The 12,801-nt window shown below is 43.4% G+C and overlaps 1 protein-coding gene across 4 annotated transcripts in view; it reads left to right on the plus strand.

The window, feature by feature from the left end:
- Positions 1-5,595, plus strand: part of C11H11orf24 (chromosome 11 C11orf24 homolog) — a 51,517-nt gene extending 45,922 nt beyond the window's left edge. For all 4 annotated transcript variants that reach the window (XM_040328925.1, XM_040328924.1, XM_040328922.1 and 1 more), the window contains one exon: positions 2,854-5,595. In XM_040328925.1, the coding sequence (XP_040184859.1) occupies positions 2,854-4,034 (1,181 nt within the window). In that variant the 3' untranslated portion in view covers positions 4,035-5,595. The remainder of the gene's footprint in view (positions 1-2,853) is intronic.
- Positions 5,596-12,801: the final 7,206 nt, after the last annotated feature.

The raw sequence follows: 12,801 nt of genomic DNA on the forward strand, positions 1-12,801 counted from the left end.
CCATTCTAACACCTGGATATGTTTATTTGTGAACCATTCCATTGTAGATTTTGCTTTATGTTTTGGATCATTGTCTTGTTGGAAGACAAATCTCCGTCCCAGTCTCAGGCCTTTTGCAGACTCCATCAGGTTTTCTTCCAGAATGGTCCTGTATTTGGCTCCATTCATCTTCCCATCAATTTTAACCATCTTCCCTGTCCCTGCTGAAGAAAAGCAGGCCCAAACCATGATGCTGCCACCACCATGTTTGACAGTGGGGATGGTGTGTTCAGGGTGATGAGCTGTGTTGCTTTTAAGCCAAACATAACATTTTGCATTGTTGCCAAAAATCTAGATTTTGGTTTCATCTGACCAGAGCACCTTCTCCCACATGTTTGGTGTGTCTCCCAGGTGGCTTGTGGCAAACTTTAAACGACACTTTTTATGGATATCTTTAAGAAATTGCTTTCTTCTTGCCACTCTTCCATAAAGGCCAGATTTGTGCAGTATACGACTGATTGTTGTCCTATGGACAGAGTCTCCCACCTCAGCTGTAGATCTCTGCAGTTCATCCAGAGTGATCATGGGGCTCTTGGCTGCATCTCTGATCAGTCTTCTCCTTGTATGAGCTGAAAGTTTAGAGGGACGGCCAGGTCTTCGTAGATTTGCAGTGGTCTGATACTCCTTCCATTTCAATATTATCGCTTGCACAGTGCTCCTTGGGATGTTTAAAGCTTGGGAAATCTTTTTGTATACAAATCCGGCTTTAAACTTCTCCACAACAGTATCTCGGACCTGCCTGGTGTGTTCCTTGTTCTTCATGATGCTCTCTGCGCTTTAAACGGACCTCTGAGACTATCACAGTGCAGGTGCATTTATACGGAGACTTGATTACACACAGGTGGATTCTATTTATCATCATTAGTCATTTAGGTCAACATTGGATCATTCAGGCCGGAATCACACTAGTGCGTTGCTTTTTTGAGCTGCGTTGTCGTTGCAGATTTCTCTAGAGGGTGTTCTGCAGATCAACTGCGGTTTAGTTGCAGATCAGGTGCGAATTTGGAGACCTGGGAGAACTTCCGGGTGAGAGGAGAGTGGGGGAGAATTGTATTGAGCTGAATGAGAGAAACTCCTGCAGAGAACTGAACACATGTGCGAATTAGATGCGTACCCATAGAAGATAATGGGACTGAATTCGCACCTGAGCCGCACCGCAAGACATAAAAACCGCATGCGGTTTGGAGGCAATACGCAGTGCGAATGCATCGCACATATGTGAACCAGCCTCATTGAAAACAATGTATTTTGAAATGTCCTGCGAATTAGATGCTGTTTAAACCGCACTCAATTCGCATAGGTGTGAACCTAGCCTTAGAGATCCTCACTGAACTTCTGGAGAGAGTTTGCTGCACTGAAAGTAAAGGGGCTGAATAATTTTGCACGCCCAATTTTTCAGTTTTTGATTTGTTAGGCCCCATACACACGATAGAATCCATCCGCAGATAAATCCCAGCAAATGGGTTTCTGCGGATAGATCCTATGGTGTGTACACGCCAGCGGATCTGTTTCCGCGGATAAATCTCCCCTGGGATGGATTTCAGCAGATCGGATATTTGCTGTGCTGCACAACAAATCCATCTGCTGGAATCCATTCCAACGGATGGATCCGCTCGTCTGTACAGACTTACCGGATCCATTCGTCCAAAGGGATTCCCCGCACGCGTCGTAATGATTTGACGCATGCGTGGAATTCCTTATATGACAGCGTCGCGCCCGTCGCCGCGTCATAATCGCGGCGACGGCGCGACACGTCATCGGCAGAGGATTTCCGCGCGGATTTCAATGCGATGGTGTGTACACTCCATCCCATCGAAATCAGCGGAAATCTTTGAGAGGATTTATCCGTGGAAACGGTCCGCTGGACCGTATCTGCGGATAAATCCTCTCGTGTGTACGGGGCCTTAAAGTTTGAAATATCCAATAAATTTCCTTCCACTTCATGATTATGTGCCACTTGTTGATTCTTCCAAAAAAAATAGTTTTATATCTTTGTTTGAAGCCTGGAATGTGGCAAAAGGTCGCAAAGTTCAAGGGGGCTGAATACTTTCGCAGGGCACTGTAGTTATAAGCCAACTTGTACAATAAAGTGTGGTAATAATCTTGAGTACTGGAACATTTTACGTCAAGGAGTGTGATACCTCTTTCCTTCTGCGTTCCCTTTTATATAACTTTTTGTTTTGTGTTTTTGTTAAAACTAGGCTTGTCCTTAGAAATCTATGCTTAGCCATCTCTGTATATCACGTGAAGTGGTTGTTTTACTTAAAGGGATTTTAAATCCTTGTTTTTGTGCTGTACCCCCCCCCCCCACGGTGCACCGGGCTCCTCCTCTTCTAGAGTGCCTGCACAGAGAGCTGCTTTCCAAGGAGGCACTCGTGCAGGAATGCTCCCGAGTCCTGCTGCTGCGTCCATTGACAGACCGCAGGACTCAGCCCTACGTCACTGGATTTAATAGCAGCGGGAGCCAATGGCTCCTGCTTCTGTCAATCTATCCAATGAGGACCTGAGACAGCGGCTGGAGGTGCTGTGCTCGTCCCTGTGGGGGCTGCAGCAGCACAAAATGTTTTTCACCTGAATATATAGAATGCATTGCTGTAAAAAATTCTGAGGGTTTAAAACCCCCTTTTTTTTTTTTTTTTTTTTTTTTTTTTTTTAAAACCTGTTACCAATGTTGATATTGCTGCACTCTAGAATAATTCCTTTTCATTGATTTTTACTTCATGCCTCTGCGGACGCCCCCTTTTTGTGTTGTATTTGTATTCGATTTTTAAATTGCACAAATGTTTAAAAAATATATATTTTGGCACCTAACAGATGCAAATCATATTAAGAAGAGGAGAAAAAGGAATGCTTCTGAATCTAGAAGGGTCAGGAGAAAAAGGAGAAAGACTGTAGCTATAACAACAACTACAACATTTACAAACAATGGGAGTACTACAAAATCCAAGCTGGAGCCAACAACTGAACCAATTAAAGAAGTCCGTGAAACCACTACAACTACCACCACCACAACAGATGCAGCTACTACCAGCACTCCATTGACAACAGAAAGTATGCGTTCAGCTACTACCAGTACAAATTCAGTACCTATAGTCAATACAACATCTGCAGCTCTGACAACAATCGGAACAAATTCAGTGACTCCTAATATAACAATCGCTTCGACCACACCCTACAATGCAACAATTCAACCTGATAACGAACTTACAACAACAACAACAAATATTGCTGACACTCCACCAGCTCCTCATGTTGCCAAAAATATCACTCCATTACCGTCCACCCATGCAGATTCCACAAGTACAACACTATTGACAAACACAGCAGCAAAAACCATTAGGCCAGAGACAACCAGGCAAAGAGACCCAACGTCAACCGTCACCGAGACAACTGTAATTACAACTTCTTCTGCACAGACATTGCTAACCATAGTGGTCCCCACAGCCGTTTCACCAACAACTAAAACTACTACTGCAGTTCCCAGTACGATTTCAACAACCTCCTTGCCATCAACAACACCAGTTTTTGATTCACCTGCCACAATAACTCTATACCTTACACATGCTGTTTCTCCAAATTTGACGAGCCCTACCAAATTAGCCAGACCGAGCACGCCAGAGGTGCCAAAAATGCAAAACACTTCTAAAACTACATCTGCAAGTATTTCAGATGCTGCATCATCAGCCAGCATGATGTCCACTACAAGTAAATTGTTCAGACCAGTCTCTTCGGAGCATACGTCAGTTGTATTTACAAAATCTGTTCAGGTAGCAGACCAAGCGGACGATGAGGATGGTGTGTTTATTGTTGCAGAAGGGGTTGCAAAGCAAATCCAGAATACCAGCATTTTGCTAGCAGTGCTAATGCTTGGAATTATGTTTTTTCTAGCTGCTATAGTACTACTTGTAGTACAGGCGTATGAAAGCTACAAGAAGAAGGACTATACTCAAGTAGATTATTTAATAAATGGAATGTATGCTGAATCAGAAATGTAAGTGGACTTGCAAAGGGCTTGGTCTAAAGTTATACTTTGTGCAGAGGACACTTTATTTTTTATTTTTTATTTTTACCGGCCTTTAAAACCAACAGTGCATTTGTGTAGGAGCTTTGTTGTTCCATATTTAACTTAATTCAGTTCTGGAACACTGAGTCAGAGTCAAAGTCAGGAGCCAGCAAAATAGTCGGTTGCCTTGGTGACCAGTATTAGCCAGCCCAATTTTGACCCACAGTAAAGTGTATGTGTAAAAGTTTCAGTAAAACGGGGCCAAAGAAATCCCTGTAACAAACTCTTTGTGTTCAGACAATAACCCATAAACACACTTTTTTGTGGCACAAATATACATCATACTGACCCATATTCACACACAAGACCCTAGGCTACTGAGACACACACATGATCTTCCCAGAAATTTGTAATGGTCGGGTAGGCAAAAATACTTTTTCTTTTTAAATACAAGAATTACTAAATACAAGACACCTGCAGTAAAATGATCTCTCTTTTTTAATACACATATTGGAGCCCATCCTTTTTATAGTGCAGGCTTAAAACTACCTGATATCTGTGTACCTTGGCACACTGGGGATTGGTAGTCATACATAGAACGAGACAGAATAGGATAGTTGGAAAAAGACTGAGCCAACGAGCAAGAGAGCTAGCAAAACTACTATAGAGTCAGACCAACAGAGAACATGAAGGACTTTTAGAAAGAGAACCATATTTTGTTAAAAACCTCTAGAAATAGAGCCAGAGCAAATGGGAAACCATCAGAGAGAGATCACCAGAAAGTGTCAGAGAGGGCATAAGGGACTGCCAGGAAGAGAGAGAGAGTCCAGATAATGATGTACCAGCTGGGTGGGATTAAACTGTCCATATTTATTGCTAACAGGAAGTGCCCAGATAAAGTGACTGATATTAGATATTTACTGACTAAAATGTATCCAGGTCTGGCAGAATAATTATATGAGGAGCCCTTGTATAATGTTTTTATAGCGATATGTAAGCCACAAACACATAGAACAGGGTTAGGGGTAACAGCTTAGTTCATAGTGCGTGACGTATATAATGTGCGTGACACATTAGCTCATAGTGCGTGACGTATATAATGTTCGGTAGGGGGAGCCATTTCTCCCCCCCCACACTTAAAAAAAAAAAAAAAACGTACACACCAGTTGAAGTTGAAATGGATCTGAAGCAAGATAGACAATACACAAAACAAAACATTTTAAAAAGAAGCGTGAAAGCCCTAATTTGTATGAGGATTTGAAAGTGATAGTTCCTGTAAGGAAACACACAAACATTGTGCAACTGAATCGATTTTGCATTAGGAAGTGGTTGAAATTTTTGATATAAAAAGCACACAAAAACACTGGTGGCCATTTTGAAACTGGTGTGCAAAACAATTACAAAAAGTAAGAGGAACATCAGATCCCAAGGCCTAGGGTTTACTTTCTTTACCATTTATTGGTCAATATTTTGTTAAATGATTAAAAATGCAAATATTTTCACCACCATGCTTCAGTTATGAGGCTGTTCTCCTGAAAGGCTGTATTTAGTTTGCCCTAAAAATGAATACTGTAACTATGACCAAACAACTTTAACTTTGATTCATCAGTGAACTGCACAGTTTTCCAGAAAACATGGTCTTTCCTATTTGTTATTTTTTGACAGGAAAGGCTATTTCCTGACACTTTTGCCATGCAGGTTAAACTAGTGCTAGCTCTTTCTGAGGCCCCGTACACACGACCGAGTTTCTCGGCAGAATTCAGCCAGAAACTCGATCGGAGCCGTATTCTGCCGAGAAACCCGGTCGTGTGTACACTTTTGGACGAGGAAGCCGACGAGGAACTCGTCGAGCCAAATAGAGAACATGTTCTCTATTTCCTTGTTAGTCAATGGGGAAACTTGGCTCGCCGAGATCCTCGGCGGCTTCACAAGGAACTCGACGAGCAAAACGATGTGTTTTGCTCGTCGAGTTTCTCGGACGTGTGTACTGGGCCCTCACTCTAGGTGCATACACTTTGACACCAATTGTTTTTAAGCATTACCAGCAAATTCTTGCATTTCATTTTGTGGTTCTTGGAGACTTCTTTTAGTATCAAATGGTCAATTCTTGGGTTGAATTTACTAGGTCTGCCGTCCTGAACAAATTTACCAGTTGCTTGAAATCTACACTCTTTGTAGTTTATTTTGCTTTACAGTGGAATGATTAATTTCAAATAATTTTAGACTCTTTTCAAAATCTCCTACCAAGGCACAGATAGTTCTTTTGACATTGGCAGAAAGTCAATACTAAAGAGAACACCAGAACCTAGATATCTAATGCCGCGTACACACGATCATTTTTCAGCATGAAAAAAACATAGTTTTTAAAAAAATGTATTTAAAATGGGCCTCACATCATTTTTCGGGTTCTGAAAAACGAAAAAAAAAAATTTCCGAACAGGCTGCATTGTTTAACGACGTTTTAAACTATGTCGTTTTTCAGGTTGTAAAAAATTATCGTGTGTGGACTAAAACGACATTAAAAACCCACGCATGCTCAGAAGCAAGTTATGAGACGGGAGCGATCGTTTTGGTAAAACTACCATTCATAATGGAGTAAGCACATTCATCACGCTGTAACAGACAGAAAAGCGTGAATCGTCTTTTACTAACACGGAATCGGCTAAAGCAGCCCTAAGGGTGGCGTCATCCGCATGGAACTTCCCCTTTATAGTGCTGTCGTATGTATTTGCTAGAGCGTTTTTTAACCGAAATGATTGTGTGTACGCGGCATAAGGTTCAAAGAAATAAGACAAATTGCAACTGCAATATTCCTTAGGAGGTTCTAATCATTGTCACCTAATCTGGAACACATGATTCAAATTTTTATTGATTTAACCACTTGACTTCTGGAAGGTTTTACCTCCTTCATGATCAAGGCATTTTTTGCTATTTAGCACTGCGCTACTTTAACTGGTAATTGCTTGGTCGTTTAATTCTACACAATCATATTTTTTATTTATTTTTTTCTCATACTAATAGAACTTTCATTTGTTGGTATTTGATCACCACTGGGTTTTTTTATTCTATAAACTAAAAAAATTTAACCTTTTGGAAAAAATATGTATATATTTTCTACTTTCTGTTATAAAACATATCTAATAAAAAAATCTAATTTCTTAATTTAGGCCAAAATGTATTTGCTACATGTCTGATAAAAAAATCCCAATATGTGTGTGTTAATTGATTTGTATGAAAGTTGTAGCATCTACAAACTACTCTATCTATGAATTTATGCAGCTATGATGCAATACTAGTAATGGTGGTGATCAGCGACTTATAGCGGGGCTGTGACAGTAAGGTGGGCAATCTGGTGCTAACAGACCCTCGCTGGGAGGTACACTAACTGACACCAACAGTCACGTGAATACAGTGATAATACGGACACTGTACTAATGACACTGGCTGGAAAGGAGTTTACAGCTAGGGGGAATCAAGGGGTTAACAAGTTGGAGAGATCTGCCTGTTTTTTTTTTCTTCCTGCTTTGCACCGAGAAGAAAAAGCCAGATTGATTCTCTGTGCTGTGATTGGAATCAGCAGGTCTCAGCCATAAATCATTGGCCAGGACCTGTTGACAAAATCGTCCAAACACAGCATGGGTCAGCAGGAACCCGGAGACAAGCTTTCAATGTTTATTTACATTGAGCCTGCAGCTGCCCCTCAGTACCCTGCTCTACTTACCCTGTCTTCTCTCCTGCTGACCCCTGTACCCTGCCCTTCTGACCCCCCTTTCTTCTGTCCCCCTGTCTTCTGTCCTGCTGACCCCCTGTACCCTGCTCTACTGACCCCATGGACCTGACCATCTGTCCCACTGACCCTGTGGACAGTAAATTTACTGTAACCGAGCAGCAGGTAGTTAGAGCAGTGTTTCTCAACTTAAGTCCTCAAGGTCACCCAACAGGTCATGTTTTCTTCAGGATTTCCATCTGATGAAACGGCTGTGGTAATTATTATGGCAGTGAAACTGATCAAATCTCTTGTGCAAAATAATGGGAAACCTGAAAACATGATGGATGTATTTGGTGTAGACCAGCTGGATGTGGTGCAGACTTTTTTTTTTTTTTTTTTTACTTTCCCACGACTTTAACATCCCTCTGGTAGAATAGGTACAAACTTTAACCGAAGCAGGAAGACCTACAGACAAGAATGCAAGATGAATAGTTTTAACAATCCAAGCTGAGACACCTTTCAGAGAAACCAGCAATTTATTTTTATTTTTTAGCCCTTTATGTAGACAAAAAGATTGTTGGTTTTCCTAAAGGCTATTTTCTTAATATTGATCACTATAATACTTCTGAGGTCCAGTTTGGGAAAGTTGTCATCTTCTGTTCGATCACTGTCTAGAGAGAATACCAGAAGGGCACATGTTTTATAATTACCCTGTCTGAGAAAACATGCAATATAGCTCTTCAGAGGAAAAGGCACAACGTTCTGAAGCTCTTCTGGCAGGAGCACATGAAGACCCAAAAGCCAATCCCATTTGTGAAACAAGGCTAAGTGAAGTTTTCATAAATTGTGACATTGAGCAGACTGCAGCTCGTTTTCTGTCTATTAACATGAATAGAGCATAGTCTATTTAGAACTTTCTGTAACCCTAATTGCAGAAAGTCTAGGATGTTCGATACCAATGGCTCTGAAAGGTCAAAGTGTCTTGGCACAGCAAACCTTATGCCAAATTCTGGAAAAGATTCAGTTTGTAGATCATTTTTTTGACTTTCATTAATGTGTCAGTGACAGAATCTGATATATCTAAGCATTTAAACCTCCCCCTTCAATTTCCATGCCATCAACCTTCGCTTTGGGTGCCAAGGTTTGCCCTGTAGTAGTAGGTCCAGTGCTGTCAGTGGCAGTATTGGTGGTTCGACCTTCATCTTCCACAGCAACACAAATAGCCTTTTGGGCCAAAACAATGGAATTGCTATAGGTGAAATGCCTCCAGACTACTGCCGGAGCATCTATAGTTGGTGCTTGTGGATCTTGAAACCCTGAGAAGTAGCAGGGAAGGTGAGCATTGCAGGCCAATGCCATCAAATTTTACTTCCAAAGTACCCCAATGGATGAAAACCCTCTATAGATGACATGCATTCAGCGGCCATTCTTAACTTATTAATTGCCTGCTGAGCCTGTCTGCATCACATTCTGAACTCCTGCAAGATATTAAACTGTAAGAGACTAGCGATGCTGTCATACCCACTTTTGTCCTCGTCTTTCTACATAGCTCACTGCCATTTTGTTGTCTTAAACCTTGGGGTGGCTTAAAGGCAAATTGACTGTGCATTTTAGTAGTGCAGTTGTACTTTTTTTTTCCCCCAGAGCTTGGTGCATGTGGTTAAGCTTCATCTTGTAAAGAATACCTAATCGGGTACAATGAAAAAAAAAAACAGCATTTTTGCTTGCACCGGGAGGGGAATGAGCAGAGCTTTACCACATTCACTAAGCTCTGGGGAAAATAAGTGCAACTGCACTTGCTCTCTGTGCAGCTAAAGAACCGCCTTGTCTCTGCCTCCTCTGGTCTAAGCATTCAGCGGACTCCAGACGCTGTCTCTCCTCTAGTCCTCCTCCAGACCCTGCTCTTTCTTCTTCCCAGATCCACCTGCGGTGTCTTCCTGGTAGCAGAACAAGATTAGGGGGTGCATTGTGATGTAAGGGAGAGTGGGTGACTTTTGAATCTAATCTTACAGATATAACCGGCCCTTTGAGGGAACCATATTGCTGATGCAGCCTTCGATGGAATTGACACCCTTGGTCTAAATAGTGAGAAATTCTGATGTTGCGAAGGCATATCAGCTAAGGGACCCGAGGTCTGTCGGATTCGGTCATTTCAACCATGCTGAGGGCACAGAAGTCATCTTCCCGAAAGATCTATCATCGCACTTGGAAGGCCTACATCTCTATGTGCGAGGAGATGGAGTGGCATCCACGGACGTATTCGGTTTCCAGGGTCCTGCTGTTTTTACAGCATAGAGTGGATCAGAAGCTTGCCTTAAGCACCATTTAAGGGACAGATTTCAGCCTTGGCTGTTTTCGTTCAACGACCAATTGGAGACCCACTCGCTGGTAGGTACTTTTGTGCAGGGGGTTCGACATGTGCTTCCCCTGATTAGACCACCGCTTCCTCCATGGGATTTGAATCTGGTGCTCTCGGCTCTTTAGGAGCCTCCTTTTGAGAACATCAGAGAAATTCCTCTCTTGAAGCTATCTCAGAAAGTGGCTATTACATCTGTCAGACGTGTTTGAGTTGGCGGCCTTGTCTTGCAAGTCGACATACTTGGTCCTCCACAAGGATAAGGCGGTGCTACGCCCGCAGCCTTCCTTTCTTCCGAAGGTAGTTTCAGCTTTTTACCTGAATGAGGACATTGTACCGTCCTTGTGTCCTCGACCGTCGCATCCCAAAGAGGCTGCGCTACATACCTTGGACGTGGTATGTGCTCTGCGGGTGTACCTGTCTGCTACGGCTCCGTTCCGGAGGTCGTACTCACTGTTTGTGGCGGTATCTGGTCCCCAGAAGGGCCTGGCGGTCCCGCCGGCCACCATTTTTCGGTGGATCGGGCAGACCGTCATCCAGGCATACCCCCTTAAGGGGCGGGCGCCTCCTTTCCCTGTCACAGCGCATTCGACCAGGGCAATTGGTGCTTCCTGGGCTTTCCGACATCAAGCGTCTGTTTCACAGGTGTGTAAAGCGGCGACTTGGTCGTCTGTGCACACTTTTTCCAAATTTTGCAAGGTTGATGTGAATGCATCTTCAGATGCTTCCTTTGGCCGCAAGGTTTTGCAGGTGGCTGTTTGAGTTTGCACCTCCTCTGCTTGTTTGGCGTGAAGTTCGTTTTTTTTTTTCAAAATTCTTTATTTATTCACAACAGAAAGCGCGTCCACATGGACCACAACAACAATGTAAACATAATGACATCCACAGGTATTTATACATAACTTAGGCAGGTGCATGTGTCTCCTGAAATCTAACATATTGTCCAACAGGTTTTCAGCTAGCATCCGTCGGTGTGGGCGTCAGGCGGTCAGCATAGCTCACATGTTGCCAATTCTCCCACGACACACCCACATCGGTGCCTCCAATCTATCATTGTTCACCTATAGGATGTAGTGTAAAGTCTAGGATCCGCAGACTCGCCCTCCTTTTTCTATTATCCAAAAGTATTAGGGGAAAACAAGAAGCAAACATCCTTAGCCGCTCCCGAGAGACTCCCGGGAGAGCGAAGAAAAGGAATAACCCACGTGAGTGGGTTCCAGAAGAAGAGATAGAAAGCAAGGAAGAGAGCGCAGCTTGCGAGCAGGGACCGCCGAATCTGTCAGCTCTGTCATTGCGTATCGTAGTTCGGCAGGCCGGATTTCCCTCTGTCAAGGGGTGGGGATCCGTCTGTCGTTCTAAGTCACTCCCCTAAGGGCCTGTCCCTCTTCTGAGTAAGTGTAGATGTTCCATAGTTGCCAAGTCTGCGAGTATAACTCATGTCTATCTTGGTTTGTGAGAATCGGGTCCTCCATCCTGTTAATATCATCCACTTTCCGTAGCCACATTGCTACGGTCGGTGGATTTGGGGACTTCCAGCAGACCGGTATACACGCCTTGGCTGCGTCCAGAAGGTGTCAAACGATCGATTTTTTTGTAAATGCGTGTGGGAGTATCGTTGGCATGTAACAGGCAGTACGCCGGGTCATCCGGGATCTGTCGTTCCGTGAATTTGTGCGATATCCTCCTGACCTCTTCCCAAAAGGGCTTCAACTTCAGACATGACCAAAAGATGTGGAGTAGCGTGCCTGTCTCTCTCTGACAGCTCCAGCAAGTGTCCGACGCCGTCTGAAAAAGTTTGCTGAGTAGGGCCGGAGTTTGGTACCATTGTGTCAGGAGTTTATAGTTCGTCTCCTGGACTTTAGTGCATATAGAGGATTTGTGTGTAAACGTCAGTATATGTTGTTTTTTCTGAACGGAGAATGTGCAGTGTAGCTTGTGTTCCCATTTAGCGATGCAAGGGATATGATGTCCCTCCGTCGGTGTGATCAGAATGGTATGTATGATGGACAGAGCGTGTGGCAACACGCCCGTGTCTGAGCACAGTTCCTCCAACGTGGTAAGAGTGTGACTCTCCGTGGGGGGGGGGGGGGTATGGTGTGCAAGAAATGCTTAAGTTGGTTGGCCCTCATGAAGTCTAATTGGTAGCGGCCCCCTGGGTCCATTAGTTCCGTCATTGTTTTCCAACGCCCTGCCTCGTTAAAGTGAAAAGCCTGGAATGTTCCAGACTCCCGTAGGGCCCTGAATTTCGCGTCCCGCATACCCGGTTCAAATTGTGGGTTAAGCTAGTTTGAGACATCAACCTTAATCGTGTTCCCTATCAACGGATGAGTCCGTGTAGATTTGTGTAGTGCCGTGGGGCACCACGGCGCTCTTAAAAGTGGGGTTATACTCTGTGCTTGTTCCAGACGAGGCCATAGTTTTACACTCCCATGCCTACACCAGTCGATGAGGCGGTTCAAGTGTGCCGCGTGGTAATACCTACGGATGTTTGGCATAGCTAATCCGCCATGTTGTTTGGGTAGAGATAGTATCGATCTGTGTATTCTAGGGTGTTTCCCAGCCCACAAAAATAAATACGATATATGTGAAATAAAGTCCCAACTGAGCAAACAAATTGATATATCATAAATGCTTGACAAATCTTCTAGAGAAAAAAATCTTGATAAACTTTAAAGAAAATCACTTCTTCACTCG

The sequence above is a fragment of the Rana temporaria genome, chromosome 11 (genome assembly GCF_905171775.1).
Source record: "Rana temporaria chromosome 11, aRanTem1.1, whole genome shotgun sequence".
Classification (NCBI taxonomy): domain Eukaryota; kingdom Metazoa; phylum Chordata; class Amphibia; order Anura; family Ranidae; genus Rana; species Rana temporaria.